The sequence below is a fragment of the Apium graveolens genome, chromosome 10 (assembly GCF_009905375.1).
Source record: "Apium graveolens cultivar Ventura chromosome 10, ASM990537v1, whole genome shotgun sequence".
Classification (NCBI taxonomy): domain Eukaryota; kingdom Viridiplantae; phylum Streptophyta; class Magnoliopsida; order Apiales; family Apiaceae; genus Apium; species Apium graveolens.
This window is the reverse complement of record NC_133656.1, coordinates 238,427,072-238,446,663: the sequence shown is the minus strand read 5'-3', so window position 1 is coordinate 238,446,663 and position 19,592 is coordinate 238,427,072. Positions and strand designations below refer to the sequence as shown.

General features: G+C 32.8%; 3 protein-coding genes across 8 annotated transcripts; all 3 read right to left on the bottom strand.

Annotated features, from left to right (window-relative positions):
• Positions 1 to 926: 926 nt before the first annotated feature.
• On the bottom strand, positions 927 to 2,679 carry LOC141688835 (putative BOI-related E3 ubiquitin-protein ligase 3). Its single transcript, XM_074492951.1, has 3 exons — positions 2,439 to 2,679; positions 1,855 to 2,176; positions 927 to 1,623 (listed from the first exon to the last, which is right to left on the bottom strand). The coding sequence occupies exons 1-3, from the start codon at positions 2,495 to 2,497 to the stop codon at positions 1,123 to 1,125; spliced, it is 882 nt and encodes a 293-aa protein (XP_074349052.1). The 5' UTR covers positions 2,498 to 2,679; the 3' UTR covers positions 927 to 1,122.
• A 3,208-nt stretch (positions 2,680 to 5,887) lies between these two features.
• LOC141693909 (uncharacterized) lies at positions 5,888 to 10,880 on the bottom strand. The gene is made up of 7 exons (XM_074499097.1): positions 10,772 to 10,880; positions 10,595 to 10,657; positions 8,956 to 9,074; positions 7,782 to 7,918; positions 6,691 to 6,841; positions 6,441 to 6,600; positions 5,888 to 6,343 (listed from the first exon to the last, which is right to left on the bottom strand). Exons 2-7 carry the CDS (start codon positions 10,605 to 10,607, stop codon positions 6,249 to 6,251), a joined length of 675 nt encoding a protein of 224 aa, XP_074355198.1. The 5' UTR covers positions 10,608 to 10,657; positions 10,772 to 10,880; the 3' UTR covers positions 5,888 to 6,248.
• Positions 10,881 to 13,243: 2,363 nt separating this feature from the next.
• LOC141689120 (DNA mismatch repair protein PMS1-like) lies at positions 13,244 to 17,067 on the bottom strand. Of its 6 annotated transcripts, none has more exons than XM_074493302.1 (6): positions 16,945 to 17,067; positions 16,676 to 16,738; positions 15,094 to 15,161; positions 14,631 to 14,734; positions 13,859 to 14,142; positions 13,244 to 13,708 (listed from the first exon to the last, which is right to left on the bottom strand). In XM_074493302.1, the coding sequence occupies exons 3-6, from the start codon at positions 15,111 to 15,113 to the stop codon at positions 13,583 to 13,585; spliced, it is 534 nt and encodes a 177-aa protein (XP_074349403.1). In that variant the 5' UTR covers positions 15,114 to 15,161; positions 16,676 to 16,738; positions 16,945 to 17,067; the 3' UTR covers positions 13,244 to 13,582. The 6 variants fall into 6 exon arrangements, 3 of the variants coding, with proteins under 3 accessions (XP_074349403.1, XP_074349402.1, XP_074349404.1); XM_074493301.1 differs by having other exon boundaries at positions 16,851 to 16,996; XM_074493303.1 differs by having other exon boundaries at positions 13,859 to 14,040; positions 16,851 to 16,988.
• Between the last annotated feature and the right edge of the window lie 2,525 nt (positions 17,068 to 19,592).

Genomic DNA, 19,592 nt, shown 5'->3' with positions numbered 1-19,592 from the left:
GAGAGAGAGAGAGAGGGAGCGGGAGAGAGAGAGGGAGAGGGGGAGAGAGAGAGAGAGAGAGAGAGAGAGAGAGAGAGAGAGAGAGAGAGAGCATCAACTTCATTACAAAGTACCAGAACATGTAAAAATTTCAGAACTTTGATTATAAAACGACAGACCCAACACACGATGACTTCAATTATGTAGATGACAGATGATAATGTGTTGTGTGTGGGGGTGTGTACAAATTATATTAGGGTGCATTATATGAGCAGGAAAACGTTAGATGCATGCAGGCACTGTTTGCTTTAATATTTCTACTGCAGAAGCAAGGATTCCTGGTGTTCATCATATCTGTGGTCCAAACACACTATAAAACCCCCTTTATCTTAACTAAGTTTGTTTTTCTGACCCTGCCATGTCATTGCCTGATTCTCTGGCTACACTATAGCGACTTTTGCGCGCGTCCTTCTTGTCTTTCCTCTGCCTGACACGTGTCCTCTCTCTCCCTCTCCCTCTCTCTCTATCCCTCTCTCTCTCCCTACCTCCCTCCCACTCTCTCTCCCTCTCCCTCTCTCTCTCCCTCTCTCTCTCTCCCTCTCCCTACCTCCCTCCCACTCTCTCTCTCCTGATCTCTCTCTCCCTCTCTCCCTACCTCTCCCCTCCCCCTGTCTCTCCCTCTCATTGTAAACCTTATTATCCTCTACCCTCTCCGTCCCAGGATTCTTTACATTTGAGGACGGGGAATCGGCCCGTAAAGCATGATTTCCTAAATAATTTTAAATATTTTTTCTTTTAAATAAAAATATAATCTCCAACTTTTATACTAAAAAAGAAAATTCTAAAAATAAATTATAAAACTATAATTTACAATAGTCTTAAAATGCATGTAAAGTATGAGTAAAAAGTATGTAAAAAATTCAGTAAGATGGAGGGAGTAACAGATATTGAATCTTAGAATGAGTATTAAAAAATAACAACTTTTGCAATGATATTTAAAGATTAACAGCTACCAATGATATTTAAAGATTAACACCTACAGCGGTATCTTCCTCGCTCCCTTAACATGACGTGAGTGTGTTTAACTCGGGGAAAAAACTTACTCCATTCTTTTCTCAAAAACAGATAGTAGTTGATGAAAATTCAAAACATCTTAACAACTAAACTAGCATTTTTAGGGCATCTGCAAACCGGACAATCACTAACAGACGACTCACACACACTACAAACACACAGATGCCGGCAGGGTAACAGCAAAACACACGATCCCTCCTTGCCGCAGCTCCTACACATTCTCTCATTACCTTTCTCTTCTTCTCCGTCGTCTTCTGCATTGCTGTCACAACAAGACTCTGCATCTTCACTCACATCCGCTACTTTTTCGCGGTACCGCAACACTTGTTGGAGATTAGTTCTGAGTGCATTGGCTTTTGCTTCAGTTGATTGAGCTACTTCTCTCCAGAATTGATTTTCTAGGCATAGAGATTTTACTTTTTCTTGTAATGCTGCGTTTAGCTTCACTGTTCTGTCAAGTTCTTCTTGTTTCGATTTCAGTTTCTTGACTATCACGTCTTCCACTGCTGCAATGATTCTTCGAGAGTTAGGTTTTCGGTGTTCTTCGATTTCTGATCTGATCTTCTCCGTCTGTAAGTACACAAATTTATCCGAGAATTTAATGATTTGGCATAATGTTACATTAATTCGACGTGATGAAATATTATAGGTTTATGTGACAGAATATTTACGATGGAACAAGTGTAAAATTTTTATCGATTTTCTCGAGGTAACTTGTGTTATCCTCGTTTTAGTACAACAAATATTGTTTTTTGTGACAGAATATTTACGACGGAACAAGCGTAAAAATTTCGTACTTACGTGTTGAGAAATGAAATTGTCGATCTCGAATTGCTGGTATTGGACAAGAAACGAGACATCTTCTCCGAGAAATGAGAAGTTGTTTAAATGATTCGAAAATTGTTGATACTGATGAACTGAATCTCCTCTGTTTCGTTTTCTCGAAATCGGAGGAGTGTTCATGAGATCACTGTCGGTCTGAAGTTGCTGTGGTTTGGTCGGAAATGAATCGGTCGCGAAGGTACCGTACACCGGAAGAAACGTTTCCGTCGGAGTTCGGGATAGAGGAGGGACTAATCCTCCGTACATGTTTATATGTTCATCAATCCCATTCATCAGTTTTCTGTAAATAAAAAAAATTGATTAGGTCGTCACAAAGTATGCATCGGTGGACACGAAACGAAAAATTTAGTGTTTATGTTTGTCTTTTCAGTACACGACACGAAAATTCACGAAAATTTTGGATCAGGGAATTGCAATCCGATTAATGAAACGTGAACGAACAATTTTGTATCAAAACCACATCGTCGTTTTATTAACTGAGTTAAAATCACATGATCCAAACAGCCTCGTAAGATGGCTGGAGAATAATGGACGAAGCATACCTGTTATTGTGAACAAACTGAGGATGGAAGGGATTGAAATGCCTAGCTTCAACCGCCATGAATATATTTCAGGAGCTAATTAAGATCGCTAAGCGTGAGTAAATTTCTCCGATCTTGATCTTCGTTACATGAACAAGAGATTAGAAATGAGTTGTTAAGATTGGTTCAGTTTGCAGAGAAAGGTGGAGGAGGAGTTTGAGAAGATGAAGAAAGGCTCTACATCTAGGTGTGTAGCTGTGGGGGCTTGGGCTTAAATACACACACAACATATGCATCATGCATGTGCAAGAGTAAAAGACAATTCTTAGGAAAAAGTAAATATAGGGCCGGATAATATAAAATATTTTGTTCGTCCGTTTTTATTTGTCACATTTTCTTTTATATAAGTTAAATTGACTAATTTTTGATCAAAAATTAAACATTACTCTTATATTATTTAAAAAAATTAAAAATTATATATTAACGTAGATTAAATCTACTTTCCGGCAATGTAATTTTTTTATTTTATTCAATTATAAAATATTAATAAATTTCGGTCATATTTTAGTCAAACTGACTGGGTCAAAGTCAAATGTGACAACTAAAAAAGGACGGAAGTAGTAATAATAATATAAAATTTGTTGAATCCGTAACGTGCTCCGAAGGGGCTAGGCTATAATACTAAATTTGTGTTTACAACTTTGTTACGGTTTCGGAGAGATTCAACAAATTTAGCCAACCTAATCACATTGATTATAATTTTAGCTCAATATTTTGAATGATTGGAGTTCTCAAAATTTTAAAAATTATGTATAATTTATGCCAAATAAGATATTTTAGCTAAGAATTTATCCATTGGAGATACTCTAACAGTTTATATTTACGAGTTTTGGTAGATTTAATTTATTAGTCAAATTTTTTAATTTATAAGCTTATAAATTAAATGTTAGTAACGACGTATTTTTCTCGACTTATTTTGAGTTTCGCTTTTTCATTAACTTTAATTTTAAATTACATGGTTCTATATTTTTTCTTAATTTAAAATTCACAGATAATTATATTTAAAAATTATATATTTTAGTTCATTTAAGTAAAAACAATTCTAACTTTAAGTTAAATTATCCAAACACTTATAAAATTTGTAAGTATTCACGTGATTATCACTTATAAGTCACTTATTCATCTTAAATCATACGTTACTTATTTTGACTTATTTTAAAATTTTCCAAAAGAACACTTATATAACACCAGAACTTTACCTATTTTAGCACTTTCGATGATCAAGAGAAAAACCGAGATAAACTATTGTTTTGTTCTTAACAAAAGTGGCATTTAACCACATTTCGAAGATAATGATTAACTATATTGCAAATTTGAAATTTCGATCATCAAAGTAAATTTTAGCCATCACTTTGAGATTTACTTAAAAAGTTGCGAATTTTAAAAATTTAAAAGTTGTTTTGTTTGTTTTGGAGCATGTGAGAAACTGATGCAATTACATGAAAAAGAGTTGTTTGTTTTGGAACTTTGTAATCAATTTTTTTTTTTTGGTTTGACAGAGCTGTATTATACAATTCTGGAGTTTGTTTTTATGTGCGTTGCTTGCATTATGAATTGTGCTATTCGATGCAAGGAGCTTTAACTTTTTTCTTACATGTGATTTATTGCTTACATCTTTATTTATTACTCCATTTCTGTCTTTTGTGTACGGATATACTTGATTTTTAAGATTTGGTGACGTTTACTTTTGTGTGTTTTTTTTACTAAGAGTAGTTTTTAGGCCGATACCCGGTTATATTATAATTAATTTTTAAAAAAATATTTTGGAATAGCTTAATTTGAATAATATATATTAATACAATATTATTATTACATATTAATGAGAATAAAATAAAATATAAACATGAAAATTTAAAAAATGACATGACCCAAACTATAAATATTGATTATCAACTTTGTATTAAATATAAAAAATATAATAATTAATATTTGTGTAACTAAAATTAATTTTGAATAAGATAAAATTAGTGGAGAAAATGAAACTATTAAAAATTATTAAGTTAAGAATATAAAAATGAGAAAGAAAGAGAATGAGAAATGGATAAGAGAGAATGAGAGATGGGTAGGTTAGAGAATTAGTGGGGATAATAAATGAGAGAGATTGAAGATAAATTAAATTAGGAGGGAATTGTTAGTAAAAGATGATATCAGCAAAATTAATGAGAACTTGACGCATAGGATTTGATGATGCGCTTAAAGAAGAGTTTGACACATAAGTAATGATGATGTCATCTGTAATTTGTTTTAGTATAATGTAGATCATATGGAACCCATTGCTGTTATCATTCGGGTTCATACCGGGTAAATTCCATAGACTTATATTATCGCCTGCAAATCATATGAATTAAGATAAATCGCATTTAGATGACAGGTTCCGGTCATAATTATAAATTCTGCTCTCGTAAAATTTGAACTCATAATCAAGAAAATAATTATTCCTTATTTAATGAACGGAGCCGACCCTTACGAACACTTATTTGTATTTTGTATGCTTATGTTGTGGATTATGTATGTATATTGAGTTGGGTGGTCAGTCTTCTTTGTCAGCGATAAGATTATCAATTTTGGTTTGGTTGGCATTTATTAATAATTAATTTAATATTTCGAATATTTTTCAATCTCTAAGTATCAACTTGTATACATCGTCTTTTATGCCAATGTTGATAAATCACGAAACTATCGATTTCCGTCTAATGCTAAAGTTCTCGTTACGGTTTTCAAAACCGTTCCAAAATACTAAAATGTAAATTATATATTATTATATTTAATAAATTTTCTGATAATGTCATAGGACCGTGCGTATGCCCGTAAATTAAAACGTGACAAATATCATCTCACGTCATTTGAAAATAATTTTAAGACGTAATGCTAATATGTAAGATTTTTATATTTAGTACATTTTTCGATGATGAGATAGGACCCGACACCACTGTCATTTAAAAATAATTTTGAAAATCAATTCGGGTTACCTGACACCTCTCTTTTATTATACTCCTCTATTTTTTATATTTGATGTTTGAGTTTTTTACACACAATTTCAAAGGGATAGTTAAAATAATTGTTTTTACTATTTTCTTTTTATAAAGTACTCCCTCTGTTTTCTTTTATATGTCGTTTAACTTTCTTGCACACAATTCTAAGTCCCTTGACTGCATAGATAAAATAATATTTTTAAAATTTTCTTTTTCTAAATTAAAGTTTTAGTTATATATTTTTTTTCACAAAAAGAAAAAATTAAAAAATATTATTCTAACTATGCGGTCAAAGCACTTAGAAGTGTGTGCACAAAAGTCAAACGTCATATAATAAAAAACAGAGGGAGTACTAGTTATGTTCTCGGTAATATCACTATCTAAACGTTGCTCTCGCTTTTATATCAAAGAAAAATTTTGAATCACAAATCATAATCATAATCATAATGCTACAAAAGGCTGAAATTTTAAATCAGCACACATAGAAGTTACACTTGCAACTCTTTTCAATGTCACAAAAGTTCAGGTTTTCAAAACTGAGTAAGGATCATCTTACTCAGGTAACTGTAATGTTAATTCATTGATATGATCTATAGTGTTCATAACTGAACAAATAGTAAACATTTTCTGAATCGCAAGAAAGAAAATTAAGAGAAAGACACTCTAGATATGACACAGTTGTCGGTCTCCAAATTCTGAGGGAAGAAGGCTTTGGATGATCTCGTATAACACTGTAATTGCAAAATTGATGTCATCTTCAGCTCGTATTAGCAAAAGTAACAGCAGATTCCACTGAAAGTTACATGAAATCAAAATCGTCGTATGATGATTCTAAGTTGCTGACAATGGCATCATCGTCAGGTTTATCCACAATTAGTTGTTTCTTTTTTGCACCTGTACGAGCAACAAAGACAGAATGTGTAAATCCATATTTTTATTAAAACATGAGATGCAACATGGAAATCAGATTTTTGTACTGAAAATACATTACCTGTCTTCTTTTTACCAGCATTAGCTTCTTTCTCTGCTTTTAGCTTTTCATTTGCAATTGCGGTGACAGAAGACGCAACTTCTTTTGCATCAGATGCTTTCAGAGATGTCATTGACATTCTGATCACGGATTTGAGCAATCCAATATAATGGAAACTTTTCTGAATTAAAGGTAAAGATTTGAGTGTCAAAATTTGAAAACTACGCAACTACTATTTGAATTAGAAACAATGAAACCATATTCAACATACCTCATATGGACGAAGTTTATGTGAAATGAGCTCTGCATATTCTAAGAAATCGCTTTCTGATTTAGGAATGAAAATATCAAGAGACTTGCCATCACCACCTTTCTTACCAAATAATTCAGCGGTGTTTTTATAGTCCGCTTCTTCAACAAGCCTGTTACAGATGACATAAAATTAATGGCGAACATAAAATGATCGCAAGTTTGATAAGTCATCTCATTTTAAACCACGATAACTACACAATGCCATTGTGAGTCAAGGGTTCAATCATGTAAAAAGAAAATTCCATAGACGATGGCTTTAACTGTTTGATAATTGATTTACTTACTAACGAAAAATACAGCACAGGAACATGCTATTAGTGTTGATCATAAAGAGAGGTTTAAACAAGATGCAAGACTGAACCCTCCAAACACCCCCTTGAAACAATCTATTTGCCACCAAATTTAAAGTTTAACAAGTGATTCTTTTCTTCTTCTATTTTCAAAACGTTATCCTTGTGCCAGCAGCAGAGTAAGAGTAAGAGACATAACTAAATTTTTTGTGGACAAAGTAGCCCTTTACACCGACCATCTCATGACAAGATAACTCTTGTACTGTAAGATGTCGATACAGCTGAATAAATGACATAGCAGAAGTTTTCTACATATATCAACAGTCCATATATACTAGATAGTTCCAACAGAACATCATAATACTTTTCTCCTCTAATCATGTGTCTCAGATGCAAATGCACGTGTACTCGGGTAGACCACAATGAGAAGGTGAGGGTAATAAAGATAATCAAATGGTAGCTTTTTTCGATGAGGGGGCATTTGGTTCATGCCTTTATGGGATCAAAAATTGTATTGTATTCCCATGTATTTGTGCTTGGTTAAGTAATTGATTAGTTCGGATAGAAACCTTAATCCCATTGACCAGGTAACTCATTCCTTTATAGCCCCTGGGGATTTTAAATCATTCCCATTTCCAATCGACAATCCTAACACCCCCTAAGATGCAGTGAGTGGTTCATCACATCTACATATTAAAAATGGAAATTTATTAACTAAAAGCATGAACTAATCTGACAAGCTCAAATATGCAGAAGTAACCTTTGCTGTCGAAGTTTTTCTGCTACAGGGTCTAGTGGTTCCTCCTTAACTACTTCAGCAGTTTTCCCTTTTTTGTCATTAGCTTTTGCTACAGTCTTCTTCGGGAGCTTTTCAGCCGGTGGATCAGACACAGGCACCTGATAATGAAAATTACAAAAATTTTCGTAATAGTAGACATGCCAGTATGCCACATATATATAAATACATACTTCACTTCATTATTATACATGCAAACTATCAAATATAATTTCCTGAACTTCTCTCACTGAAATGAAATGTTTTAATTAGAAAAAAAACTATTAAAAATAAATTATATGATACAACCTTAACTTGACGTAGGACAAATATTAGCTTAGTTACCCGGACTCTTCATTTTGCTTAGAGTACCCGTGTCGGACACTCGATACCCAGACATGGGTATGGACATTTGGACACTTATTTTAGGCCAAAAACATGTAAATTTTTCATAATATTGCCGAGTCCGACACTTGGATACGAACCCGTGTCCGACACCCATACCCGAGTCCGGGTAACATAGAATATTAGAGAAGGGATAAAAAGGATAAATTAAGGATGATAGGGAAGAATATCCCAAAGCATGAAGCTTAAATCAGTAACACCATTCTACATGCATGAACCTTTAAGATGATATCATTTATTACAGACAAGAAAAATTCTAGAGCTACATAACTTGCACAAATAATTACCAGGAATCAGCAATGCACAAATCAGAGTTGGTATTACTTTTACAATATAATCGTAGTTATTTTTATCAAGAATAATTTGAGTAAAGAATATAGAGTAACAAAAATTTACACAATCAGAATTATCTAATATACATAACAACATACAGAACTACTTATATTATATTGTGACAAATTATTTTATGAACACCACGGAACTGATTATTATAACCTTAGACCAAACTTTACAGGAACAAAATACAATAGACATTCCGCATAACTATCATAGACACTTAACAAAACACAAACAGACACTATACATTCATCATATTGAAAAAGTCAAAGCGCATACACTAGATAATCAGATTACTGATATAATCGTTTAGAAACTTGAATTTTGACTGCCGAGATTAACAGAGCACAAAAAAATGCTACACTCGACTCCAGTACTCTATGTAGGTTCTGCTTTAAAAAAATATCTACAAAATTACCGGAGTAGGCTCATCTTCATCCTCCCAAGATTCCTTGATATCATTCTCATCAACGTCTTCATCATCCCATAGACTCTTAACTAATTCCTTTTTCAGGACCAGAGGAGCAGGCTCATCCTCTGAAAAATACGATAGAAATTTTTTAAAAATTTGTCAGAACTCAGAAGACATAACTTTCCCAGGAACAATGAATAATGTCTAGCAAACTGGTCTAAAAGATTGATAGATATTTTTATACATCATTGGCACTGCCAATATCTTACGCAGTCATTTGTACGTCCCTGATTCACTATAAGACGGTGCCATTTAAAGTTGTTATTTAACAGGGCTGTTGAAAGGACAATGCTCAGGTGTCATCAGGTGGAGGATTTTAATTGACACCTGATGAGCGGCTGTTGTTCTGTTACCTCTGTTCTTCACCTAATGAGTAACTCATCTAGCTCTTAAGGCAACGTAAACCAAAAGATTTTTTTAATGTAAAATTAAAATATAGCTTTTGTTTGTCATTGATGCAAGATAACTTGACCAAACCTTGATGCAAGATTAGGCTAAACCGAACCCATGAACTTTAGTCCAACAATATCATATATTGTGGAGGGCTGTTCCGAAGTCCAGGCCCAATAATAATGTAGCAGATTTTAGAACTATAGTTGTGTTACTGTTTCCATCTTATCGTTACTACATTATTTTATCTTCATCTTATATGACTGGCAGATAATAGTTGTCTTATAGATTTAGACTTAGAATAGGATTGTTACAGACTGTGTATTGTCAAAGTGAAGTCAAAGATATATATTCAGAGATTTGAAATTATATTATAATCAAAAAAATTCTAGTGAATTTACTCAAACCCCTGCATCTACCCATTTCACATCGGATCTCATCAAAAGCTTTAGGTAATTTACTGGTCGCTACTCGGATACTGTGAGTTAAAACATGTTGCTTTAGTAATAGAATGGATTAGAAGTCTTCTACAGGAGATATAGTCTTATTCTTAATAGAGTAGTGTGCTACAACTCTTGATGTCTGTGTAAGTGCCCATGCCGCGTGTACACTACAGTCACACATACACGCAGACGTGTGACTTTCAAGTTCTATGAGAACAATTTAAGTTCACTAGTCAAGACTTTAAATCTAATAGTGCACAATGTTATTTATTAAACAAATGAGTTCTGTAACTCGGCATGTATTTCCTCTTCATTTACTACATAATAGTTTGACCATAGAAAATGGCAAGCTAAGCATGTTTGCTCCTCCGAACTCAGCATGTTTATTTACTTAAGCACACCAACAACCATTTGCGACTTTCCCAACCTAGGCGTATTACAACTATTGTTCATATACTAAAAACACACTACCTCAAAATTCACTACACTAAAAAAACCAACAAATGATTTTTATTTCTTTCACCTTATTAGAAACTAAAGTACATTCCTATAGTATAGGAAACAGATTTATGCCCTTTATAATGCAACTCCACCGAAACTTTCGAATTAAATTCGACACGAATCCTTTCACAATCACAACATTTGCAACATTATAATACAGAATCTTGAAAATTGAGCATTTCATGCATTAAATTCTCCAAAGATTAAATCTTTTCCATCAAGAAAGCTAAGAAAATGAAAAATAATAATACCCCAGTCTTCCATTGCTCCAAGCTTGTGACTTTTCACTAAAAGTTCAAACCTTTACTAGCAGACTGCAAAAAATCAAGAAAACATCATATATTAGTAAAGATTTTATATTAAAAATGTAGAGTTGATGTGTGTGTTTATGTGTGAAATGTAAATTGATGTGAAGTACTGAAGAGTACCAGTGCAATTGAAATTGGGGTTTTTGGGATTAGTTGAATGAAGAAAGATTTGGGAATTAGGGCTATATATGTATGTATCTATATGCCTTGTACAAAAGGCTGGGGGAATATCTTTTTTGCGAGAATTTATCGAAAATACAGTGTTTTGTAGAAATTATTTGCGATTTTACCGTTTTCCGAAAGATTTGCTAAAAAATTATTTACGGTTTTAACATTTTTCGAAAGATTTATTAAAAAAAAATTGCGAGCTTTTTCTTAAACTAGGAAAAAGAATTCCAATTCAGAAATATTTTCGAATATATTATCTAAGCTGTAAATCATGTATTTGGTCATCTAAATATCTTACCCGCCATAAAATAACTTAGACTTTATTTAGAATTTCTGTTAAAAATTGTTGTGTTGTTAGAAAAAAATGCTGCTGAAAAAAGTGCTGTTGTAAAAATCAGATTACTGTTTGGTAATTTTTTTAATACGTATATGTGTTGATGCAAAAAATTAAAAATAATGATGATTTTGGTAAGGTTTAATGGTGAAATCAGCATATGAAAAACAGTTTTTTCTTAAAGAATGGGGGACTTGTTTTCTCTAACATCAGCTTTTAGGCCAAAAGCATTTTTCTGAAAAACAACTTTTAAATTTTACCAAACAGTTTTTTAACCGCTTTTCAGCGAAAAGCTGTTGTTGCTGTCTGTAACAGTAATACCAAACACACCCTTAAGTGGTTAAAACTTATCTCTTGTCTTGTCGTCCCAGGTTATGGGTTCGATTATCGCTCACTCCGAAGACAGATACTCAGTTATAAGACATATAAGCCAAACTAGTAAAAAAAAAAATTCTTACCCTTGTATCATGTTAGCCAATTTTGATAAAAATTCATGCATATGTAGTCACATATACTCACGTTTAATACATTTATTTGACAATTTTTTTTCATTCTAATGGCATGTATATATATGCATACATAAATTAAAACATGTAAGGAATTGTGTCATATCATTCGATAAAAGATTTAGGAATTATATTAAATATGTTTTTATATTACGATATGAAAATTTGAATACATGAAAAATAATTATATAATTTTTTGTCAAGAGGAAAATTAAGTATAAATGTTTGGATGTACGAGTGAGAATTTGTAGCCGTGTGATTTGCATTTAAATGATAGAGAGTCATCCCATTTTAGTTATCACATTTATTTTTATAAAAGTCAAATTGACCATTTTTTGACCAAAGATTAAATATTACTCTTATATTATTTCAAAAAACTGAAAATTATATATTAAAGTAGATTAAATCTACTTTCCGGTGATATAATTTTTTTATTTTTGTTCAGTTATAAATTATTAATAAATTTCGGTCAAATTTAAGTCAATTTGATCGGCACAAATTCAAATGCGATAACTAAAATGGGATGGAGGGAGTATTTTTTGAAGAAAAAAAAATTAATATTAAGGATAACTATCATCACTATTTAGGCAATTAATATGACCTAAATATATTCAAAGATTTTTCGTACAAATTTCCATGCATAGACATTTGTTCCGTTGGCACCCCTCCTCCAAGTATTATATATCCACATGTAAGAATACATATTTTGTTCTTACAAAACCATAAATCATAAACCCTAATCCATTTTTTATCCTTTATAACAAAACATGTTGGCTTGCTTTGGATTTGACAAAAGTACGGAGAAGCCCGTTTATCCTTTCACGGTAAGTAATTTTCTTTCTTATGTGACGTCACACATACGTATTATGTGACAACCGGGTCAAATCCTAAACTTTTTTTGAAAATCGGGTCAAATCTCGATTATGAGTCCGAAATAAGTCAAAGCATACTGTCCCGAGTGCAGCCAACTTGTGTTACGACAAACCCACCATAAGCCCTAAAAAATCATGATTTGTTGGTATACATAATAGTAATACTTTGCCTTATAAACTGAACAGAAGTCTCAAATCTTCTCGATATGCGACTGCGGTGTTACATATTAATTCTTAACATAATTTTTTTTTGGATGTAGAGTTTTATTGTGAAAGTAGATTCAACTGTGGTAGGGGAATCGACTATGGCGAAAATCTTGAAAAAGACCAAACTAGGTGATAACTTTGTTCCCGTTAAGTTAGTTTTTTTTTAAATCGTAGGTAACCCGCAATCGCTACCCTTTGGTGCGCACTGAGTAAATCTTATGGGTTCACTGCAAATCACGTTAATCAAGATAAACCGCATTTAAGCAGCAGAACTTTTTTGATAATTGAACATTTATGTTGCGAAGTACTTAATTTTTTTTAATGTATACAGAGATATCTAGTTTGAAGTTGTATGGAGAAGGCATGTTTCAAGTATCTGGAAAGTTGGATCCCAAGATACTGCTTAAGGTGCTGGGGAAAACTGACAAAACAGCAGAGCTTGTTGGTTTGCAATCTGGAGGATGCTCTCAGAACTTATATATGCCTGAATTCGAACAACATCAAAGATATAAACAATGTCTGATAGATGATGTTGAGATGCAAGCTTATTACAATGACTTTTATCAGAGATATGAACAAAGCTACCATGTTTACAACAATGGCAATGGTTATGTACGAAACTATGGTCATCCTCAATATATTCATAGGTAGGCGATGTGATACGAAGAAACATCTGCTATGAACATGCCTTTTGTAATGTTTATGGCCTAGCATGGACGATTATTAAATAAATGCTTAGATTCATCACATGGTCAGACTACGTACCATGATCGTATAAATAAGCTTAAACATCACAGGCACTTTTTAATGAACCTATGAACCACAGATAAACAGTATTCCTTCATCACAAGCCTTCATCTTCTGAATCCGACCTTCCATCTACAGTTGTTAGGTCAACCAAGTGCCGCATTGTTGGTCTGCCATGCGGACAGTTCCAAGGAGACTTTAGGTCAGCCAAATGTTTAATTATCTGAAAAATGCAGGGGTTAAGAAAAATAAGTCTACTACGAACATATAGATACAAATAACAATAAATTGGTGCTTGCTGTGTAAGGATTGCCTTTTGCAATAATTGAAATTAGAAAAAAAAACAAATTAGATGTACAATTACAATCATTACCTTCTGCATCTCAATCCTAAAAAGTGAAACTCCAATCGTAACTGATGATCTACAGGCACGTGAAGCTAGCATTGAACGAACTCTTGGTGGACATACTGAATCAGCAGTGTCCATCCTGTAACTACCAATCATCGAACATTCACCTTGACTATAGGCAAGAATAGAGATCATCTCTTTCAGATCTGCAAATGAGCATGACAAATAATTTAAAATTGAAGGCCTAGTCCTGTCTGTATTGACTGGTGTCTGTCTGAGCAGTGACCCGTGACCCCAAGGAGAACTGGCTGCAAAGAAAAGAACAGCACTCTTGCAGGGCAATACGTGGACATATTATTATAATAATTTCACATCCATTTGCTTTAATAGTTTCTAATTCTAAAGTATCAGATCAGGATAGTTTATCAAGGCAATTATCTGGCAAATTACCCCTTGTGGTCAGGAGTATTAAGCAAGCATGACGCCCTACTGATAATTTCTAGCAATGGGAAGTAGACTTAAAAACTCTTTGAAACCATGCAAAGGATTACTATTAATTCCAAACACATTATGTCAACATACTGCTCAAAGTTGCAACATATCTATTTCAGACATTTTCTACTTCCTGAAATTGCATCTAAACCATACATAGCCCATGTGTTTGTATTAATCTTAATATTATATATTCATTAATTATACAAAAAAAGGCTCACTCCACACATCGGATCTCAACATTGGTGGATGGAGTTGAAGAACTAACTGGCCCAGGAATTCAGAATTGATTGAGATGGCTTACCTACAACTCCAAAAGTTATGTTTTTACTAAAAGGAACAGCTCTTAGTTTAAATCGTTGCCCTAGAGGAGCATACAAGTCCTCTTCCAAAGCAAATCCATTTTTCCTGAAAAGTTAAAACACAAGTTCATACTACGACCTGTTAAAAACCACATCCATATCGCTTAAGAACAACATATCAAAAAACTAATCATCACAGTCGAAGAGAAAAACCACAAGAAAGAAACAGACTACACTTGCAAGACAGTAAAATTATGTGTTAACATGTCCTATAAATTAATAAGACAAATATGCCCTTAAAAAAATCATACAGCCAACAGAAAAAAAAAAGAGGAAATTATGAAGCAGGGTTACCAAATGATTTAAACAAATTAAGGCCCCGGATAGATAGAAATTGCTCAAGATAAATATCAAAAGATGTATAAACATCTGGAAGCAAAAAAACAAGTTCCTGATTTCTGGTACCTGATGGTATCCATGTGCATTGAAACAACTACTTCTTCTTCGGGAGATAATTCTAAAGTCTAAACTCACTGGTATACAATAAAAATTAGTTAGGAAAGTCTTGAATACCAAAACTCAAAATAGAAAAGGATTCAGTATGTGCTATCTAAGCATCATTGTAAGATCTAGTTGCAATCAATAACTGTCATAATAGTAATTATATTGCTTGACTGTACTGAAAATAAAAAATTTGGATAATTTCTCTTTCATCATCAGAATTCAGAAGCATAATGACAAATGAGACACAGAGAAAATTACAAGAATAAATATAGCTGCTTGATCAACTCGCAACCCAACTTACAATTATATATTTAAGTAGTTACTGGGACACACTCTTCGGATGTCCTACAGTATCCAAATGTACAATGCTAATAGCATACAGTGAGCAAATTCCTAATCAATATTCAACAACTCTTCACCAAATATATTATTGATTTAAAACATTTGACTTCACATATTGATGCAAGATTAGGCTAAACCGAACCCATGAACTTTAGTCCGACAATATCACATATTGTGGAGGGCTGTACTGAAGTCCAGGCAGATAATAGCTGTCTTATAGATTTTGACTCAAAATAGGATTGTTACAGACTGTGTATTGTCAAAGTGAAGTCAAAAAGATATATATTCGGAGATTTGAAATTTACTCAAACCCCTGCATCTACCCATTTCACATCGGATCTCATCGAAATCTTTAGGTAATTTACTGGTCACTACTCGGCTACTGTGAGTTAAAACATGTTGCTTTAGTAAAAGCCTTCTACAGGAGATATAGTCTTATTCTTAATAGAACAGTTTGCTACAACTCTTGCTGTCTGTGTAAGTGCCCATGTCGCGTGTACACTACACAGTCACATATACACGTAAACATATTACTTTCAAGTTAATTGAGAACAATTTAAGTTCACTAATCAAGACTCTAAAGCTAATTGAGCACAATGTTAGATTTTTAAACAAATGAGTTTTGTAACTTGGTTAATTCACATGTATTTGCTCTTCATTCACTACATCAATAGTTTGACCTTAGAAAATGGCAAGCTAAGCATGTTTGCTACTCCGAACTCAACATGTCTATTTACTTAAGCACACTAACACACATTTGAGACTTTCCTAACCTAGGTTCATTTCAACTATCGTTCATATATAAAAAACATGCTGCATGAAAAATCACTAAAACAAAAAAAATAAAAAAAAAATGATTTTTATTTCTTTCACCTTATTAGAAACTAAAGTACATTCCTACAGTATAGGAAACGGAGATTTATGTTATTAGGTGAGCCCGTGGGGTTTACTCAGTAAGCAATTGCGGATTCCCTACGATAATAAAAAAAACAGATTTATGTCCCTTACAATGCAACTCCACCGAAACTTTCAAAGTAAATTCGACACGAATTCTTTCACAGTCACAATATTTTCAACTACATACCCTTTAATTACTACAGTATAATACAGAATCTTGAAAATTGGGCATTTCATGCATTAAATTCTCCAAAGATTAAATCTTTTCCATCAAGAAAGCTAAGAAAATGAAAAATAATAATACCCCAGTCTTCCATTGCTCCAAGCTTGTAAATTTTCGCAAAAAGATTAAATCTTTACCAGCAAACTGCAAAAAATCAAGAAAACATCATATATTAGTAAAGATTTTATATTAAAAAAATATAGTAGATGTGTGTATATGTGTGAAATGTAGATTGAGGTGAAGTGGGGAAGAGTACCAGTTTAACTGAAATTGGGATTTTAGGGATTAGTTGAATGAAGAAAGATTTGGGAATTAGGGCTATATATGTATGTGTATCTATATGCTTATACCTGCGCCGAACGAACGGTTTGGCTCGGCACAATCGGAATTTGGCTCGCCAAAAAGTTGTCTAACTCGTCTCGTCACGTGCCATTATTCGGCACTACTCATGTATCAAGACGAGCCGAACACGAATCGAAAGTTGTAAAACCGGAACCGGCCCGGAAGGGTATAAGTTATACCCTTTGCAGGAGACTTTGATTAGCAAAGCTGCATTAAAAATGAATAAACAAATTACAGAAAAATTCATGTTAGTTTAGTTCATATAATTGCATATTTGTCATATAGTTTTTTTGTTTGTTTTCGGTAGTTTTTATGATAATTTGCATTTTTTTTTTTGAAATCATGATAATTTGCATATAGTTTCATGCATTTGCATAATAACATGATCCCTTAAATGATTTTTCGATTAATTTGTGATATTGATACTAATGTAGTGATGTCGTATTTAGTGAAGTTAAGTCGTATCGAGTTGATTTCATGATCATTTTGTTCAGAACATTATCCAACTATATCAAAAATAAATTATATGACCATTTGTAAATTATATTTACATGTTTAGACTTTATGATATTTGATTTTATTTTTGTAAATTTTATGTAAGGTTATTGACATTTAAATATAATTATTTATTATTATTTATTAAATAAATTACTTCTGATTAATGTGTCGTTTAATCACCGATTATCCGATAATCACTAAAAAGTCTTTCCACTGAATAATCCCGATTTCCGCTTTTTAGAACACTGGTTTAGAGTATCTCCGTTATATTCTTTAAACAAACTTTTAAATTGAAATATAAGACATACGGGAAGAAATACCCAATTATGTTCCTACTAACTCTTAAATCCTTAAAAGTCTATTCTCTGTACTCTATTTTAAAAGCCACTACATGGCTCTTAACTGATGTTTTATAGATAAAATATGTATTTGCACATATTTTTGTTCAATTTTTTGTTATTGAGAATTTTCTTTCTTTTTTTTAATCGTAGATTAATTCGCACCCGCTACCCTTTGGGTGCGCACTGGGTAAACCCTACGAGTTTCCGCAATATTCTGCAAATCACGTGAACCAAGGTAAATCGCATTTAAGCGACATAGTTTTTTTGATAATTGAACATTTATGTTGTGTACTTAATATTTTTTAATGTATACATAGATATCTAGTTTTGTTATAATTCATTGTAATTTTTAAGTCAATGGTAAAATAGTAAAGCTAGTCTTAGGAGTAGAAATTTTGATAATGCATTGAATGTTTTTGTTCTTCAACTTGGCTATAAATACATGACCTTGGTGAAAGAAAAATTTGCACCAAGCATTTTACGTATATGTTCTCTTTCTCCCTCCGATTATCATTCTTTCCCTCTCAGATTTAGTAGCCTCTTCTAAAATATTAAAACTAGTATATTACAACACGTTATCAGCACGAAGTCCTGCCGAAACTGAGAAGGTATAATTTTAATTTAAATATACATATATACGAGTAAACGTGGTTACACCCTCTACATATAATTCAAATATATATAACCGGAGTAGACGTGGTTACACCCTCTACTAATAATTTAAATATATATGGCCGGAGCACCGCCTATAAAAATTATTTTACGGTACCATTTAATTTTGGATAATACCGAAGTATAGTGGGAACCTTAATTTATAAATTGCATACTTATCGGATAATAATTTTTTTGCCCCTAACTAACTTATGCAGGATTGTCCACTTTAATTTATTATTGGTCGGAGATAACCTGCATACGCAGACGTCCGTATGGCGGGTGAAAATCCATTTGTCATTTTATATATAGATCTGTTTATAACATCAATGATAATAATGATATATACATTGATTATTGCGTACTTGTTAACGCACCCGATTAACTAGGAATTTATGTAATATTTACATTGATGAATTAAAATTTAATAATTTTCGTGTTAATTCAGATTTAGTATGACAAATATTACAAGCTTGTCGTTCATTGCCTTGAACATTTATGGCGATAATTATTTATCATGGGTACAAGATGTAAAGTTGCACTTGGGTTCAAAGAAATTAAGCGATATAATAAAGGCAGAAAATAAATCCACGGCCGAAGAAAATTTTACCTCTATAATTTTTCTCCGACACCACATGCATGAAGATTTAAAATCTGAGTACTTAGAAGCGAGGATCCCTTTATTTTATGGGAAAATCTAAAGGATAGGTTCGATCACCAGAAACTAGTTTATCTACCTGTAGCTGAAAATGATTGGGCTAATTTAAGACTTGAGGATTTTAAGAGTGTCCGAGCATATAGCTCTGCTTTGTTCAAAATAAGTTCTAGGCTTATTATGTGTGGTGAGAAAGTTACGGAAAAAAGAAAAATCGATAAAACACTATCAACTTTTCACCCCAACAATATCAACTTAGCAGAGATGTACAGGGAGCGCAAATTTACTTAGTTCGGGGATCTTCTATCAACTCTCGTCGTTGCTGAACAGAGTCATGAATTGGTGATTAAGAATCATCAATCCCGTCCAACAGGATCTGCCCCATTACCTGAAGTAAATAACATGTCATTCCAGCAGAATGTACGTGGAAAATGGTATAAAGGTGGACGGGGCCAAGGGCGGTACCGTGGACGAGGTCGGTGCCACGGGCATTTTCGTCCATATAACAACT

Excerpts from the sequence above, each read along its gene's own strand:
- LOC141688835 (XM_074492951.1), bottom strand. The coding sequence starts at position 2,497 with ATGGCGGTTGAAGCTAGGCATTTCAATCCCTTCCATCCTCAGTTTGTT. Across the intron at positions 2,177-2,438 it reads CAGTTTGTTCACAATAACAG|AAAACTGATGAATGGGATTG; the intron begins GTATGCTTCGTC and ends TTTTATTTACAG. Across the intron at positions 1,624-1,854 it reads ACAATTTCATTTCTCAACAC|ACGGAGAAGATCAGATCAGA; the intron begins GTAAGTACGAAA and ends GTGTACTTACAG.
- LOC141693909 (XM_074499097.1), bottom strand. Across the intron at positions 7,919-8,955 it reads ATGAAGATGAGCCTACTCCG|GTGCCTGTGTCTGATCCACC; the intron begins GTAATTTTGTAG and ends TTTCATTATCAG. Across the intron at positions 6,601-6,690 it reads ATAAACTTCGTCCATATGAG|AAAAGTTTCCATTATATTGG; the intron begins GTATGTTGAATA and ends CCTTTAATTCAG.
- LOC141689120 (XM_074493302.1), bottom strand. The coding sequence starts at position 15,113 with ATGCACATGGATACCATCAG. Across the intron at positions 14,143-14,630 it reads CATAACTTTTGGAGTTGTAG|CCAGTTCTCCTTGGGGTCAC; the intron begins GTAAGCCATCTC and ends TTTTCTTTGCAG. Across the intron at positions 13,709-13,858 it reads TTAGGATTGAGATGCAGAAG|ATAATTAAACATTTGGCTGA; the intron begins GTAATGATTGTA and ends TGCATTTTTCAG.